Genomic DNA, 17,855 nt, shown 5'->3' with positions numbered 1-17,855 from the left:
ACCAGACCTCAGTCACTGGGGACCACAGATTTCTGTTCACACCAAGCCCCAGGCCTGGGGTCTAGCTCCTGTTTGCTATATGACCCTCGAACAAGCCTCTCAAACTCTCTGAGCCCCAGACTCCCACTTGCCAAGTTACAAAAAAGGAAGAAGTCTCAAATTCATGACCCAGAAATGCAAGTCAAAAGAACACCGCATGACTATGCACACCCATTGGGAGGACAAAAATTCTAGAAGGTGTATCAAGCGCTGGAGTGACATGAGGGTAAACAGTGTCAGCCCTTCCAATTTAGTGACACTGGCTCCTCACTGCCCCATGGCAATCCCACCCCCAGCACATTCCAAGGAAATTCTTGAGGAGCCCAAGGCAGCAGGTTCCAGGGTGTTTGCTGTCTGTGGAGGCGGGAGCTGGACCAAGCCAAGGTACCTGTCACTAAGGGAATAAACAAAAGGTGATAAATGTTATTAACTAGGGAGTCCAGGCAGCCACAACAAGCAAGGAGTCACTCACACTTAGCAACATAGATTTCAAACAGGGTGGCACAGGCCGGCCCGTGGCTCACTCGGTAGAGTGTGGTGCTGATAACACCAAGGCCACAGGTTCGGATCCTATATAGGGATGGCCAGTTTGCTCACTGGCTAAGTGTGGTGCTGACAACACCAAGTCAAGGGTTGAGATCCCCTTACCGGTCATCTTTTAAAAAAAAAAAAAAAAAACAGGGTGGCACTAGAAAAGTCAGCAGGGAGCAAGAGTATCACACACGCCACAGCAACCCTGTCCCAGAGATTTACAGTATGCACATGTGGGGCTTCCCCGGGCCACCCCAGTTCAAAGCACTTGCCACCTATGAACTCACTCAATCCTCACCTCAATCCTATAGGAAGGTGTGGTTTTATCCCATTTTATAGGTGCCCTACTTTTATGAACTGAATTGTGTCCCCCCAAAATTCATATGTTGGAGGCCTAACCTGCAGTGCCTCAAAATGTGACTGTATTTGGAGGTAGGGCCTTCGAAGAGATGATTAAGTTAAAATGAGACCATTAGTGTGGGCTCTAATCCAATCTGACTGGTGTCCCTATAAGAAGAGGAGTTATGACACGCACAGAGACACCAGGGATGTGTGCACACAGAGGACAGACCACATGAGGACACAGGGAGAAGGCGGCCGTCTGCAAGCCCAGGAGAGAGGCCTCTAGAGAAGCCAACCCTGCCAACATCTTGATCTTGGACTTCTAGCCTCCAGAACTGTGAGGAAATAAATGTCTGTTGTTTAAGCCACCCAGCCTGTGGTCTTTTGTTATGGGAGCCCGAGCCAACTAATACCCCTACCAAAGCCCAGAGATCTGAGGAACCTGCCCAAGGTTGCACAGCTGGCAGGAGATAGAGCCAGGATTTGGACTCAAGACTGTGAACTCCAGAACCTGTGCCTTTGCCCACTGTTCTGTGTGCAGACCCCCAGTGTTGCATGTGGTACGAGGACACACTCATATTTAAAGACACAGCCACAGAGAGGATGGGCTCTGGGGCAAAGAGGGCTCAAGAATGGGAGGATGAGAGGAAGGGGAAATGGAAGGAGATGACTGAAACCAGGAGTTGAAAGAGTACATGTACACGCAGGTTCACGGCTGCACTGTTCCCAACAGCCATAAGGCAGAAACAGCCCAAATACCTATCAACAGGTGAATGGATAAAGAAAACGTGGTCCATCCATACAGCGGAATGTGATTCAGCCATAGGAAGGAGTGAAGTTCTGACACACGCTACAAACCTTGAAGACATGATGATGCTAAGCTGAAGAAGCCAGCCACAAAAGGCCACATGTTGAGTGATTCTGTCTACAAGAAATATCCAGAACAGGCACATCTGTAGAGACAGAAAGTAGATTAGGGCTGGGAAGGAGGGAGGAAGGAAAAATGGACAGGAACTGCTAATGGGTACAAAGTTCAAATTTGGGGTGATGAAAATGTTTTGGAACCAGAGAGAGGTGGTGGTTGCACAACATTGTGAATGTACTAAGTGCCACTGAATTGTTCACTTTAGAATGGTTAATTTTATGTTACGTGAATTTTACCTCAATAAATTACTAAATAGGGCTGGCCAGAGAGCTCAGGTAGTTAGAGCATGGTCTTATAATGCCAAGGTCAAAGGTTCAGATTCCCATACCAGCCAGCCAACCAAAAAGAAAAAAATATATATATTAAATAGAAAACAAATGATGGAAGTAAAAACTGTTGCAATCACTTTGGAAAACAGTTTGGCACTTTCCTATAAAAGTGAAGATACACACACCATGACCAGCCATACTACTCCAAATTATGGACCCTAGAGGAACTCAGGCAGGTGTACCTGGCTGGCAGGGGTACAAGAATACTCATAACCCAGAACTGGACATACTCACAGCCATCATGAATAAGATGGATAAACTGTGATGCCCTCATGGAATATTATACAGCCATGAAAATGAGGTGTGGTTTATTGCAACAACACGGATAAATCTTCCAAGCAATACACCAAGAAAAAAAATATTCAGAGAGTATAATTCCATTCCAGTAAAGTTTAAAATCAGACCAAACTAAACCCAGCATTTAGGGATGGATATAGGGAAATGATGCTATTGAAAAGAAAGCAAGCTGGGAACAAGCATAGTTTCCTCTGCAGGGGCTTCTGGAGGTAGACAAGGTTCTAGTTTTTTTAATCTGGGGGGATCACATGCATGTTCATTTTAATTATTTATTTAACTGCATGTGTGTTACATACTTTCCTCGAAGTGAGCGATATTTCATAATAAAAAGAAATCAAAGACTCTGTGTTGAAAGTGTGAAGCTGAAGATTGCAGCAAGTGGAGTCCAGGGAGCCCGGGGTCAGGTGGGAAAAGGAAATCCCAAAGATTGGGGAGCCTTTACTGATCCTGAAGTTGCCAAGGGATCCCGGCTGCAATCGGCTCTCTGCCAAGTAAAGCCAGCGTGACCTCCGCCCGCCTTCCAGGAGGCCAGATGGGGCCAGATGATCTAGCAGAAGAATTTCTGCAGGACTCAGAAGGCCAGGTGAGGGGAGGAGAAACGGGGAGAAGCCTCCATCTGCCACTCCACCAGCCTCCCCTCTTTCCCAGACCAGCCCTGGCACCCCTAGAGCCCCACAACCTTTCCAGCCCAGAGGACCTCTCATCACTTCCTGTGTGATGGTGCTGGGGTGGAAATGGGCTGGCTGGGGGCCTCTGGAAGCATCAGGACATCATGGTGTGAGAGCAAGGAATCAGAGCCAGGAAAATTAGGAAGCAAGTAGAGGAAGGGGCTGGGAGGAATCACAGGCTTCTTCCAGTCCAGGGGTTCAAACTCGCCCTGGGATCCTGGCCCACTGTGGGGTGGGGCTGCCAGGCTGAAGGAGGCCCAGACACCCACCCCAGCTCAGCCGGGAGAGCTCTGCTCCCACCTGATCTCCACAAAGAGGCCTTTGTGTGTGAGTCTGTGGGACGAACATGTGCTCTCATGAGGAAGAAATCTGCAGATCCAAATCAAGGAACGTCCTGCCAAAAATAGTGGCCTGGGCCTGTCACAAACACCAAGATCATGAAAGATCCAGCAAAAAGTAAAGGGCCAGAGGACTGGTCTAGGTTAGAGAGGACAAACAGACAAAGCAACCAGACACAGGACGTGATCCTGAATTTAACAATTAAAACGAAAAGCTGCTATAAAGGGTGCTGTTGGGACCATCACATCAAGGAATCTGAAAGCAGACTGAGTGTTAGATTAAAGAAGTGAATTATTGTGAGCTTTCCTAAGTGTGGAGAACAACATACCTGTCATTCAGACAGGCAGGCTGCAGTCTTTTGGGTGATGATGTCTACACATGATTCTCAAAAGGTTCAGCAACGAAAGAGAGAGAGAGAAGGAGACCACAAGCACAGCAAATTGTACTGTTCTTGCAATTTTTCCAAAATAAAATTTGTCAAAGTAAAACCTTGAGGTAGGAAAAGAACACGAGCGGCTGCTTTGCAGATTGTCGTACAGTTTGAAAGCTCCCTCGTGGAAACAGCTGCACCAACTGCAGTAGGTCCACATTGTGGAGCATTCGCAATCTTCCAGGGAAACGGACACGATAATCACCAGATAATCTCTGGGGACTGAGGGAGATTTAGACAAGTGACGACCGAGTGAGAAAAGCAAGGCATAGGAAAGCATGCAGAGTGTGGTGCCATTTCAGTAAACTGATGACAGACTGATCCACTGATCCCTCTACGTATCTGTGTCAATAAGGTTAAGATGGTGAAAACAGCAAACACACAGGTGACACTTGCCAAGCTGAATTTTAACAGCTTGTCACATGCCAACTACAACTTCATAAATGTCCTATATATGAGGGTACTTCCAAAAGTTTGTGTAGAAATAGAATTAAAAGATAACATGAATGATTCCATAAACTTTTTGAAGACCACTCATAGGAGATACTTTTATTAACTACATTTTACAAAAGAGGGAAAAAGGCACAGAAAGGCTGAGTCACTTGCCCAAAGGCACCCAGTTGGGAACTGGCAGAGCCAGGATTTAAACCTGGGCTGCCTGCCTCCAAAGCCCATGTGCTTGGGTCCACCTAAGCTCCTGGAAGCTGAAACCCTTCCAAGGGCTGGAGTAAAGCTTGAGGACTTGAGAAGTCTTGTCTGACCTTGACGGTGACATGCCAGAGCCAACCACCTTCCAGCTCCTCACGTCGTACTCTGCCCCATGCCCCTCACCCAGTTGGAAGGTGCTCCTGTAGGCACCTAGGGCACTCTCGGCTCACACAGTGATGCTCCCAGAGGCCCTGGGGCCTGGCTGTCCTGGTGGACTCCTCCCCCACACATCTGAGGTAGGAGCTGCAGCCACCACATTGTCCCAAGTAAAGAAGGGTATGCCCCAGGGTTTGGGGCAAGGGCTAGTAGGTTGGCAGTGTTTCGTCAAGGGACTGTTGCTGAGATGTGTGCTGGGACACATTGCAGAATATACCCAGTGCCCGGGATTCCACATCAACTCCTCTGCAGCTGCAACTGGTCAGATTCTGATGGAGGCCACGGAGCACTAGACTCATCCTCCCATCCTGGCCAGCGTGCCTCCCCAGAACCTCCTGCCTGAGGTGGACAAAGCCTGAACTTTGTCACACTCCAACCCTGACATCTCTCCCAGTTTATTAAAAACACCTCCGCCCAGTCCTACCGCCAGGATGTGAGCAGGCAAGGGTGTAGATGGGACCCCAGGGACTTTCTGCCTGAAGGACGCTAATTAACGACTTGCTCCTATACCTGCCCAGGCCCCTTCCAATTCCTGCTTCCCCTGCTCTCCTGGCCTCCATCCAGCATCCCACTTCCCCAGCTAGCCTGGAACAGTCTGCCCTGCCAGCATTCACTGGTAACTAGCTCCGTGGCCTTGAGTAAACCCCTGCTCCCTCCAGGTTTTGTTTCCGCAAAGGAAAACTAAAGGATGGGACTGAGTGAAACCCAGTAGCTGCAGATCTAACGATCTGAGAGTTTATGAAATATTCCCGGATAAAGACAATTAGCTGATAAGCTCCACCTCCTCAAAAGGTTTTGGAAATACAGACAAAATAATTTCTAATACTGGAATAGCGAGAAACAGCGAGAGGAACGTGGGGATGAAATGGGGAAGCTATGAGGGGCGAGTGGGCAGACCACCACTTTTGTTGCCTGTCACCCTTTCCTCCTTCTGCTAATAGCCCCTCCTTTTTCCTTTATGGCACCGTCCCATTCCCACCTGAGTCCTGGTGATTTGGTGAAAAACAACTCCCTGGCACCCAATGGGCATGTGACCCAAGCCTGACCAATCAGAGCAGTCCATTTCTTGAGCCACAGTGATTGGTCCAGGAATGAGCATGTGACCCAAGCCCAGCCAATCAGAGCCAATGAACATTCATTCCACAACTTTTTTTAGCAGGGGAAAATTCTCTAATTACCCTTTTTTTTTTTTTTCAAAGATGACTGGTAGGGGGATCTTAACCCTTGATTTGGTGTTGTCAGAACCACGCTCACCCAGTGAGCTAACCGGCCATCCCTACATGGGATCGAACCTGTGGCCTTGGTGTTATCAGCACCACACTCTCCCAAGTGAGCCACAGGCCGGCCCCATACTTTTGAAGCCTCATATGAAGCTATTGGCAAGTGGAACTGAAGATACATACAAAAACATATGAATCTTTAATTCTAGAACTGAATTCAGCCTGGTCAGATGCTCTATCACAGAGAAAACAGCAGGATCGCAAAAAACTCCTTCCCCACCCTGTCCCTGCACCAACACTAACTGAGTCACTTGCAGGCATCATTGCTATTTTCCTTTTGTTTGATTAAGTGCGTGTAGATAATTTTGCATAAATGACATGCACACAGGCCACACCTCCACAGTCTCATTCAGAGTAAAATCACCAGCAGAATGAACCTCAGTCTCCTGACTCCAGCCTCACAGTTTCTGCTGATGAGGAAGAGAAAGTGAAAAGTTAAAGTTTCCACTTTAAGTAATGAATTTAGGCTTAAATGCAGCAGGGAGGAAAACATCCCCAGCTCCACCCCAATCCAAGCCACCTGATGGGACCAATATGCCGCAGGAGGCTCCCTGTTTCCCTCCTGCAGCCAGAGGGAGGTGGCCCCAGAACCAACCTCCACCCTGCCCTTGGCCCCCTGCCAGGACAGGTGCCCTTTCCCTACAGCCCACAGACAGCCTTGATTACACCTTTGTAAACCTCTGTCCCTTCCTCCTAGCCATTGTTCCTTCGTGTTGGGGTAGGAAAGGGGTCAATCAGAAGACACCAATGCTCCAACAGGGGAAACACCCAGACTTTGGAACTAGAAAGAAGTCACTGGAATCCAGACCAAGCTTGTTAAGACTCAGGCCCTGAATCTGTGGATGTACCCCAGGGATCCAGGTAGCTGGGTGCTCTCTAGAGCATATGAACTCATTCAGCCTTCACAACCACACTAGGAAGGAGGCCTGCCTGGGGAAACTGAAACACAGCAAGGTTATGTAACTCACCTACAGCCACACGGACAGGAAGTGCAGGGGCCAACATTGAAACCAAGGAGTCTGGCTCCAAAGTCCATGCTTTTGGGAATCCCCATTGGGATTTGCCTCAGCCCAGAGTCCCATCTTAGCCAGGTCTCTACCTTAGACAAGGGTTTCCAACTATGCCATGGAACCTCAAGCAAGCAAACATGACCATTTCAGAAAAAGTTGAGAGCTCAGAAGGGAATAGCATGCAGTGGTGGTAACACAGATGGAACAGGCAGTGGAGGTGGGAGCAACTGTCCACTGGGGGAGCTGGTGATCAGCAGTGTCTTCTTCAAGAAGTTACATTTGAGCCAAACCACAAAAGAGGAATCAAGCATAAGAGCCTGGAGGAAAAGGCATTCCACACAGAAGGAACAGTATGTGCAAAGCACCTGAGGCGAGAAAGAGACTGACACACTGGAGGAAAAGAAAGGCCTGTGCAGCTGCAGCAGGGTGGGAATGCTAAGAGTTGAGGGAGGCAGGGGCCCATGATGTGGGAACTTATAGGCCGTGGGGGCACACAAGTCTGATACCAAATGCAGGAAGGTTTTAATCGGCTTTGTGAAATGATTCAATGTGCATTTTTAAAAGAGCATTCTGATGTCGATGGGGAGAGCTGATAGCAGAGTAGTGTGAAGAGGCACAGCAGATAGCCCCACGAGGAAGTATTGGTGGCTCAGCCTGCGGTGGTGGCCGTGGCAGGTGGAAGGAAGCAGGCCCCCTGTCCCTGCATAGGATGCAACCTGCCTCTAGTCACAAACCATCCTGTAAAACAACCCTTGTCTTTCAAACATCCATTCAATAAATATTCGAGAGCCTACAATTACGTACCAGGCATCACTCCAGGTGCTCGGGACACAGCAGTGAATGACACAAAGGTCCCTACCCACACATTCTCATGGGGAGACATAGACAACAAACAACAAACATGATGCACAGCAGGGTAAGGAGGGCTGGGGGCACGGGAGATGGGGACAGAGCTTGTAATATTAACAAAGGGAGGTCAGGACAGGCCCTGAGCAGGTGAGATCTGAACAAAGACCTACAGGTGAGACAGCAAGGCACACACCTGTTAGGGGAAAGGGCTCCAGGGCAGAGGAAGAACTAAGGCGGATTGTGCCAATATCTGAGGCATGGCCAGGAGGCCAGTGTACAAGGAAAAGGGGATGGGGATGAGGCCAGAGAGGTGTCAGGGTGGATGGTGCAGGCCTCATGGACCAGGGAGACGACTTGGCTTTGACTCCTCAGGGGATGGGACTGGCCACTGCAGGGCTCAGAGCAAAGGAGGACGGTGATCTAACTGCAGTTTTAATAGGATCCCTCTCATTGCTGTATCAAAAAAACCCTAATAGGGAGCAAGGGCAGATGCAGGGAGGCCAGCCGGGACACAGATGGATGTAGGAATCGGGGTTTGAGTTGGTGGTGCCTTGGACTAGGAGATCAAGGGTGGACGTGGAGAAACCAGCCAGGAGGAGGAGGATGCTGGAATCCAGATGAGAGTTGGTGGTGCCTTAGCAGAGTTGATGGCTCCACAGGCATGGTGACAAGCAGTTGGGTTCAAGGAGAGAAGCAGAGAGAACAGAGTCCAGGCTGACTCCACAGCTCTGGCCTGGGCCCTTGGAGGATGGGGGGTTGGGCATTGATTGAGATGGGAGTGTGGGGGAGGAGCAGGTCTGAGGAGGATGTGATGAGGAATGGGTCAGGGTAAGTGTGAGCTGCTGTGACCCCCCAAAGGGACATGTGGAGTCTGCCATTGAACACTCATGTCTGGAGTTCAAGGGTAAGGCCTGGGCCCAGGGATACCAGTTTGGGAGTGGTCATGACAAAGAGGGCATTTAATGCATGAGGATGGCTGAGCTCACCCAGGAATGAGCCGCACAGAAAGGGTGGCAAGGCCTGGGCCCTGGGACGCTCCAACAGCCAGAGGCCAGGGAGATAAAGACATGCCAGCAGATGAGACCGAGAGCAGCCAGCCCGCGAGGCAGAAGGAAGTTGAAGGGGAAGGACATTTAGAGTGTCTTCTAGAAACTTCCAGAGAAAGGTGGAAGGAACTTCACCCAAAATGCCAGGAAGCAAACAAGGGTCAGACCACTTCTGTTCCTTCCCCCTCTGTGAAGTATGCATAAAACAAATGTACTTCACAGGGCCTGGTTTTCCAAAGCCTTGCAGTTTGAAGTATTAACCTTGCAAAGGACAGGAAATTTTCCCCAGGCTATATAGTCTCTGTTGTAAGATAAAGAATTGTAACAGCAAGGTTGCTGGCTCAAAGACAGACAGGTTACTAATTGATATGTAAAGATACTGGGAAATTGCTGTAAGAAGAGAATGTTTGCTAAGATCAAGCTTTTGTTGGTGGATCAACTTAACTTCTTGAAAATTGCACTATGGAATGCCTACTGTTAAACTTGTTAAACTGTACTTAGAAAAAGCCCCACTTGTGTTCCCTTCCTGTAACTTCCTGGTCTGAAGAATAAATGCAGGAAGAGAACCCCAATTCGTGGTTAATTTCCCAAATGGAAGGAATGCCTCACTCTTGAGGGTTCTGGGAGATTAAACCCTTTTCAGGGCTTCTCACTGCTCAGAAGAGATGGGCTTTGAGTAATCTTTGATGGCTCCATCACCCAGGGGAAAAGGGGTGATAAATCCGTGAGAGGCAAAGCAACACCCCTCCCTGGCACTAGGGAATCAGTGAACAGGAAGAAACCGTGGTGTAGAGGGAGGAAGGAGAAAACAAGAAAATTCAGATAGCCATGGCTTGCACCATGAGGGTGCTGGGAGCTTCGGGTCTGGGGAGGCTCTGAGCAGACTGAGCAGCTGTGAATCTTACCCAAGGGCTTTAGGAGGAAAATCATCCCTGCCCACACAACGGGTAAATCGCTAGCTCCTGGACCCTTTATGGCTCCAAAGCCAAGAAGGAACCTTTTCGTGTTGTTTTCATTTCTCTGCATTTCAGCTTTGGCCCGGCCACTCACTGGTCAGTGGAGGCCAAGGCCATGTTTGAATAGGGAGGGATGTGTGGGATTCTCTTTTCGTTCTGTGTTTTTATTTTTGGTCGAGCCCTGCAGTTGAATCCTCATCATATAAATGTGTTTATGGTACTGGAGCTGCCTAGATCCTCACAGAGCAGAAGGCTGGAGGTGGACGCTCCCTAACTGAATTCTCTTGTCCTGAGATTACGGGGGGAGTGGCTTATGACCACATGGGCCTCTCTTGCTGACCAAGAACAGGGGATCACTCTTCTGGGAGCTAATGACCTACATACAGGACCCCCTGACATGGTTGGAGCAGACAAGCCTGTGCCAAGTCACCACTGGGATCCAGGAAAAAAAGTCCTCAACATAGACTCACTTCCAAATCATTTGCTAGAAGTTGAAGGCCAGAATAAAATGATTCCAGGTAGCTGAGCTTAACCAAGTTCTTGCTAATCAGGTTCAATCACAGGGTGGGGGCACAGAAAGTATCAGTTATTCCAGGAAGGGATGAGGAATGCTTCCTGGAATGGGAAGATCTGTGCTCAGCAAACACTGCCCTGGCCAGGCCTGACCTCGGGAACGCCAGATGCATGTGGACAATACATCAACACACAAGGGCAACACGGACACACATAAACATGCATATGTGTGTATCCATATGCATGTACAGACACACAACACACATGTGCCTACATCAACACATGTGGGCATGCATGAACATATGCCAACATATGTGGACACGCATACAAATACAGCAACATCCATGGCACACATCAACACATATTCACACATGCATCAACACACAGTCACACATCAAGGCACATGTGTGCACACAGATACACGTTTGTGCATCTGCACTCATGTGTACAGCATCAGCACACATGGACAAACACCAGCACACAAGCATACACACACCAACACACATGTGTACATACATACACACACACTCTTAAAGCCAGGGAGAAGCAAATACATCAGGAGCAAAGAGAGAAACAAAAATAAACTAGACTCAGGGAAACTAAAAATAGGACCTTGTTTTTCAGCTGTTTCAATGGAGTAAGCTGAAGTAGCCCTCTCACGTGCCAGGAGAAAAAGGAAGCTCAGTGGCAGGAAAAAGGAAGAAAACAGCATCAGAGCACACCTGTGATCCGACCTGCCCCCCGAGAAAGGAGCCCCGCCCCATGTGTGGCCATCGATAAACTCTACAGCTTTGTCCTACGTGTCCACCTGTGGGAGTCCTGCAAGACATATCTGGAGGGCTGGCAAAGGCACAGAGGTAGCTGAGTGCACCCTGCAGGACAGGTGGGAGCCAGCCAGGAGCTGCTGGGAGAGACAGGGGAAGGGGCCGCCTTCCTAAGCTTCACGTGGCATCTGTAATTGTAGAACATGTCCCTGGGTCTGTCAAACTGCCCCCAGAAAGGGAGATAGCTGGGGGCACTCTGCACCAGCAGTTTTTTGGGAGGTAGTTATAAGGAGAAAATACTGAAATGGACCCTGCTGCCCACTGGCGATGCAGAGAAAAGAAAGGGCCGACCCAAGAAGAGAATATGAGAAGGGCCCTGCTCTGCCATCAAGTGCCAAGTTGAGCTGCTCAGAAATATGGAGAGCAGGGAGGACATAGTCTATGGGGGTGGCCAGTATCAGCTTTGGAGTCGGGCTCCCTGGGTTGAAATCCTGATTCTACTACTTCAAGCTGTGTGACCTGGGGCAAGTTACTTTCCATCTCTGTGCATCCATCTTCTTCAATAAAACATAGGTAACAGGAGCTATTTAGAGACTAAATGAAATGAGTTAATACAATTAAAACTCTTAGAACAGCAGCGACTAGCACATAAGTGCTCATTAACTGTTATCTATTATCAACTCCCACTTTTTAACTGATTGGCGAGGAGATTTGCCAAAGGGCAAAAACAACTCAGGGACAGTCCGTGACATCCCCTGGCTATCCCCAGGTTGGCTCCTGTGCCTGGGCTCACCGCCTCGTGCCTGGGCTTGCTGAGGGAGGACAGGACAGAATGAAGAGTGTGAGGCTCGGGCTGCGGGCAGGGTGGGGGTGAAGAAACAGCCAATCGCAGAGTGTTTGCTGCCAGTCCATCCTGCCATCCTAATGTTCAAGGGTCTACCATGAGCACCGGTGCAGCTCTGGCCCTCAGGGACTCTGCAGTGACAGTAACAGGAAAGCCCCTGCCCCAGCAGACTTCCATGTTCATGAGGGAGAAAGAGAATGCACAAATAACATAATGGGGGAGACGGTTAAGGAAGTGAGGAATACCTGGGAGTCGAGCCTTCCAGGCAGAGGGAAAGCAAGCCAGGGACGCTGAAGTGGGACCAGGCTTGGCAGGCCCAAGGACCACCAAAGAGGTGAGCACGGCCAAGTGAGCAAGAGGCTGATACAGCAGGGAAGTGAGAGAGGAAAAGAAAGCCAAGGCATGGAAGGTCTTCAGGCTGCTGAAAGGACTTTGGGGTTCACTCAGAGTGTGATGGGAACCTCAAAGGGTTGTGAGTGAAGGGGCAACATGACTTAACAGGATCCCTCTGGCTACCTTGGGACCAGGGACGAGACTACTGCACCAGTCCAAGTAGTGAACAGGGAGGCCACAGTGGTGGAGATGGTGAGAAGGGGTCAGATTCCAGATATGCTTTCAAAGTAAAGTCAATAAAATTTGCTGATATACCAGCTACAGGGGTATCCAAAAAAAACATGCAGGCAAAAACGACCTAAGGTTTTCGCTTCCACACCTGGTGGAACAAATGGAGGTACCAGTTATCAAGACGGGGAACACAGGTGGGGGAGGCCTTGAGCATCTGGAAAATTAGTGGATAAAGTACCAGATGCTGATTCCAACTGGAAAAACCAACTTAAAGACAGCAGAGGGGACTCAGCCTTCCTCCTGGACATGGAAGAAGGCCACGAGACCCATCATCGCAGATGGTGGCCTGGCAGAGGAGCCTTCCCTGGAGGACAAGAGACATGCAGGAACTTAAACATGTACCCCCAGAGACCTGGAATGTGCCTTCATTATTCATTCAAATACGTGAGGCCAACTGAATGCCAGCCTCAGATCCAGACAGTGGATACAAGAGTCCCCGTCCTCATGGGTTTGCCTCTGGGACATTTTCACACACACACACACACACACACACACACACACACACACACACACACACACACACACACACACACACACACACACACACACACACACGGACATTTTCTCTCTCTCTCACACACACACACAAACACACACTGGGACATTTTCTCACTCTCTCTCTCTCTCACACACACGCGCGCGCGCACATACACTCACCCCAGCAAGGGCACTTGCAGCAAATTGCTCTCTTCTGCTTGTTTCCTTAACAACAGTGACTAAGTCGTGTGTCACAGCACTCTGCCAAAACTAAATGAGATGATATTTGCAAAGGTGCTTTGAAGCCTGCCTGGCACAGAGTAAGCCCCCAGAACACCTCTGTCCAATCCTACCCACCAGGCAAAAGGAGAAAAAACGAGTCTCACTGCCCCAAGGCCTCTCTAAGTACCCTCAATCACAGGGCCCCTCCACCATGTGCCTCCAGTGTGTATATGTGTCTAATTCAATAGCCAGTATTTGCAGAAAGCTATGTATCTGTTCACGTGCAATTTTTAATTAAACACATAATACTTAAATACGTTTTCTTTGTTCAAAAAAAAAAAAAAGAGCATTACAGATAAAGTATTAGGTTTCCTTTGGCCACACCCCCAGTCTCCGCCCCTCTCTCCTCAGAGTAACCACTTTGTTAGACTAGAGTGTATCCTTCCACACCTTTTTCTAAGCTTTTACCTGCACTAATATCAACCCACCAAAAATACAGAATATTGTTTGGTGGGGTTTTTTAGAAAACATAAATAGCCCCAGAGCTTTTTTCAATTAGTAATGTGTTTTTGTGACCTACCCATGCTGAAACATATGTATCTAGTTCCTTCTTTCTAACATTTGCTTAGAAATCCACTGGAAGAAGACCTTCCACTTTATTTCCTGTTCCCTTATTGAAGGGTAAACTGAGATTCTGTGATCAGGATTCCTGTCCACCACTGTCACAAGCTCTGTACCCTGGCAAGTAACTGACCTTTGCCGTGCCTCAGTTTCCTCATCTACAGATGAGGAAGGAAAAATTCCAAAGCCTCAGCCTGTCTCATAAAGTTGTCAAACTCAAATGAGAAACTAGGTACATCCAAGGCACTTCCACACACATGTCCTTTGTACCTTGTGTAATATCTCCAGGAGGCAAATCAGATTTGATCCCTGTCTTAGAGCTGAAGAAGGAAGCCCCAGATCAAAGGTGAAGTAACTGGTCTGAGGTCCCAGTTACTTCAAATGGCAGCAATGGCACAGCCAGGCCTACAACCTTCAACTGCAGAAACGAACACAGTTTTCAAAATGCATCATGTTCCTGCTCAACCTCATGAGGAATGTGAGAAATGTAAATCAAACCCATCAGATGAACACAAAAAAATGATAATACTAGACCAGTCATCTCCAATGACAGTAGAGATGATGGGTCGTGGGGGAGTCCTGCACCTTGTTGGGGGCAGTGTAAACAGTAGAGCCATTCAGAAGGGCAATTTGGTGGTAACTAGCAAAACTCAAACTGAGCACACCACTGGCTCCACTTCTAGAAGCCTACATGATAGAAGTGTTCATACATGCACACAGACAGGTGTGAATCAGGACAGTCACTGTCGTTTGTGACAGAAAAAATTATCAGTCAATGGAAAAACAGGTAAACAAGTGAACATCCATTCAAAGGAACACCATGCAGTGGTGAAGAAAGATGTGGTCGATTTATATGTTCTGTCATAGAAAAATCTTCAAGCAACACGACTGAATTGGAAAGCAAACTGCAGGATATTTATACATAGTATATAGTTCAATTTATGTAAAAATCATGTATTAACATTGACCGATGGTGGTAATATCTGAGGAGGGGAATAAAATGGGGGAACTTTCTCTATTTTCCTCAATTTGAATTTTTTTTTACAAGCAAGTATTCATGTCTTTTACATATGGACTTCTTGAATTAACCAAAGCGCATTAAAAAAAAAAAAAAAAATCAAAGCACAAGACCTCCCATTCAAGTTGCACATGAACATGTACAGCCAAAGAAAACACCAGTGGGCAGTCCCTCCCTACTCTAGTGTCCCACCCTCTTGGTCCCCTGAACACAGACCTTCTTCTTCGGCGAGAAGGCATTTGGCCACTGCTCCAGCCTGGGCTGTCCAAGAACTGGCTGTTTTGGGCTGGGCATGTCTTCCTGCTTCCACGCCACTCAGCCCCAAACCAAACACCTTTGGGATGCTCACATGAAAGATGCTGGAAGGCTCTCACAGCTTTAAGCCCAGAGCTCCCAGCTCCAGGACAACTGAGAACAATGTGGTTTCCTCTTTGGAAGCCAAGAGGAGGATTGGGGAAATTCAGTGGTGCACACACACACCCCTAGACACCTTTAAGCCAACCAACACCCTGAGAAAGAAAACACCCTGAAATAAGCCCAAGAATGATGGGGCTGACAAGATTCTTCATCTGGTTTCAATCCCCCTATACTCCCCAAACAAGAGACTAGGTGCTCCTTGCCTAGGGTCACATGCTTGCACTACCTGAGTGACAGCCTCTCCAGGGAGCCGGCAGTGTGCATGCTCATGGTGTATGAACATGCCATGGCAGAAACCACAAGGCTGTCACTGAAATAAAGCTTGCACAGCCACTTTGAAAAGCATCACAGAGAAACACCTCTGCACTTCCACGGGGAGGAAGAAACAGTTCTGCCTCTCCCACATCGTAAGCTTTTCCCCCCATCCCCATAGGCAGTGCCACCATCCACCAGGACCTCTTTGCAATCAGATTACAGGACTTAATGAGCCAAGATTTGAAAAACTATAAAAAAAAGACACAGAGTGACCAATATGACTCAGGCAACTGCCCACCCAGAGACCTTGAGAAATGCCAAACGTTGCTCCATCTTTAAAGCCAGCTGGGTCCCAAGAAGGGGCAGTGGGGTCTCAGCAGAAGTATCCTTCATTCATTCACTCTGTACACAAGGCACAGACATGAAATGTGGACGAGTCCCGATTCTTAGGAAACTCAGTCTAAAGAAGCAGGCTAAGGGAAAAAGATGTCAACTGGCATGGCAGTATCCGCATCCTCAACTCAACTCTGTGTCTGGCTATATCTTCCACAAAGGTGAGCCTCGGTCAAAGCTCTGAGACGCTTTTAACTCAAAAATGACAGTGTGCAATCTCCCCCGCTTTGCTAACTCCAGGCTCATTCAAACAGGCCGCCCAGGCACCTGGGGCAGTCTGTTGGTCTCAAGGCCAGCTAACGGCCCAATTTGTATCCCTGGTTAAAAGGGCGATGGTGCACGAAGGCTGTGTGTGCTCAGAGGGACTCGGGCTTTTGCCTGCCTCTGCGTGAATCTGGGGAGAAAAGCAGCTTATCTTTTCCAGTCTGCATCAAGAAGGCAGTGTGGGTAGAGAACAGAACTGGGCATTCTGCTGCTGAGAAACGGTTTCTGTGAGAATATTCTGTACAGCAAGGATGCTCTCCTGAGCACCTACTATGGGCCGGGCACCCACATGAGCCTCACAAGAGCACATGAACGGAAGGTTCCTGTCCTCATGGACTCACAGAATACAAGCCATGTGCAGCCCTAATTTTACCAGACACTGCTACTGGCTGCTGTGAAAAACAGAGGCGTTTGAGCGGCGCCACGGGGATAACATGCCCATACTCCTGACGCGTCGTGGGCCCCCAGACCCCTTAGGGTGGGGTCGGACCCCCAGGTGATCTCTTTTTCAGGCATCCCCAACCCTGGCTTGCGCCTCCAGCAAAGCCGCCGGGTGATCTCCTTGCCCCCACCCTCAGTCTGGACAGGTGAGGGTACTGGGGAGGTGGGCAGCTGCCCCTTCCGATGCGCTCCGGCCCAGAGCACCGATACCGGCTCCGGTAGCCAACCCACCAGCAGTGCGCTCGGTCCTCCTCGGCGCCCAGCGCTCTTCAGCTGGGACCCCACACACGGACCCCCGGGGGTGCCCCTCACCCACCTTGAGGACCTGCTCCTTGATGATCGAGGGCACCATCACGATCATGACGACGCCCATGACAGCACACAGCAGCCCCGTGACGCCAAACGCCGCGGCCGCCCAGCGCGCCTTGGCTCTGCTACCCATGTCTTGCGCCCTGGTGTCCGCCCGGCGCTTGCGGGGCTCCGCGCCTGCAGGGGGACGGGGACGGCGACCAAGGCGACAGATGCAACAGAGGAGAGGACTTCGGGGACGGCGGGCCCCGGACAGCAGCGCACGGAGGAGTGGGCGGCAGGTGGCCAGAGGTTTTATGCGCCATCACCACTTGGCTGGACCGCCCCCGGGCCGCCCTGGGCACAGGGATTCGGGCCTGCGCGCGAGGGCGGGAGCGGCGAGGGGCGGAGCCTGAGCGGGCCGGGGGCGGGGCGGGGGCGGTCGAGGATCGGACGGGTCGAGGGGCGGGGCCACGGCCGCCAGGACACGCCCCGCCAAACGGTGGCCGACCTCCCCCCCTGGCTTCCGTCTCCGGGCGGGAGCCGTGGAGGTCTCGCAGCGGGTGTTCCAGGCCTGGCGCCCTTCCCCCTCCTAGCTCTCCTCTCCCTGCGTTTCTCTCCCTCCCTTTCCTCCCTCCTCTCCCACTTCCTCTGTCAGGAGACATCATCGCTGCCTATGTTTAGCAGGAATTGACCCGCTCACTCAGGAACATCAAAGCCCATGAGATGAGCTCCCGCCCCAGCACCACCACTTCTGAACCTCATCTCCCCGGTCCGCACACACACATTCTGTTCCAGCCTCACTGTCC

At 49.8% G+C, this 17,855-nt stretch overlaps 1 protein-coding gene across 2 annotated transcripts in view; it reads right to left on the bottom strand.

Moving 5' to 3' along the window:
- SCARB1 (scavenger receptor class B member 1) overlaps positions 1-17,416 on the bottom strand; it is a 76,116-nt gene extending 58,700 nt beyond the window's left edge. For both annotated transcript variants that reach the window (XM_063085872.1, XM_063085871.1), the window contains exon 1: positions 17,075-17,416. In XM_063085872.1, the coding sequence (XP_062941942.1) occupies positions 17,075-17,200 (126 nt within the window). In that variant the 5' untranslated portion in view covers positions 17,201-17,416. The remainder of the gene's footprint in view (positions 1-17,074) is intronic.
- Positions 17,417-17,855: the final 439 nt, after the last annotated feature.

Source organism: Cynocephalus volans, chromosome 2, assembly GCF_027409185.1.
Source record: "Cynocephalus volans isolate mCynVol1 chromosome 2, mCynVol1.pri, whole genome shotgun sequence".
NCBI lineage: Eukaryota > Metazoa > Chordata > Mammalia > Dermoptera > Cynocephalidae > Cynocephalus > Cynocephalus volans.
The sequence above is the reverse complement of the archived record's forward strand: the minus strand, read 5'-3'. Positions and strand labels throughout refer to the sequence as shown.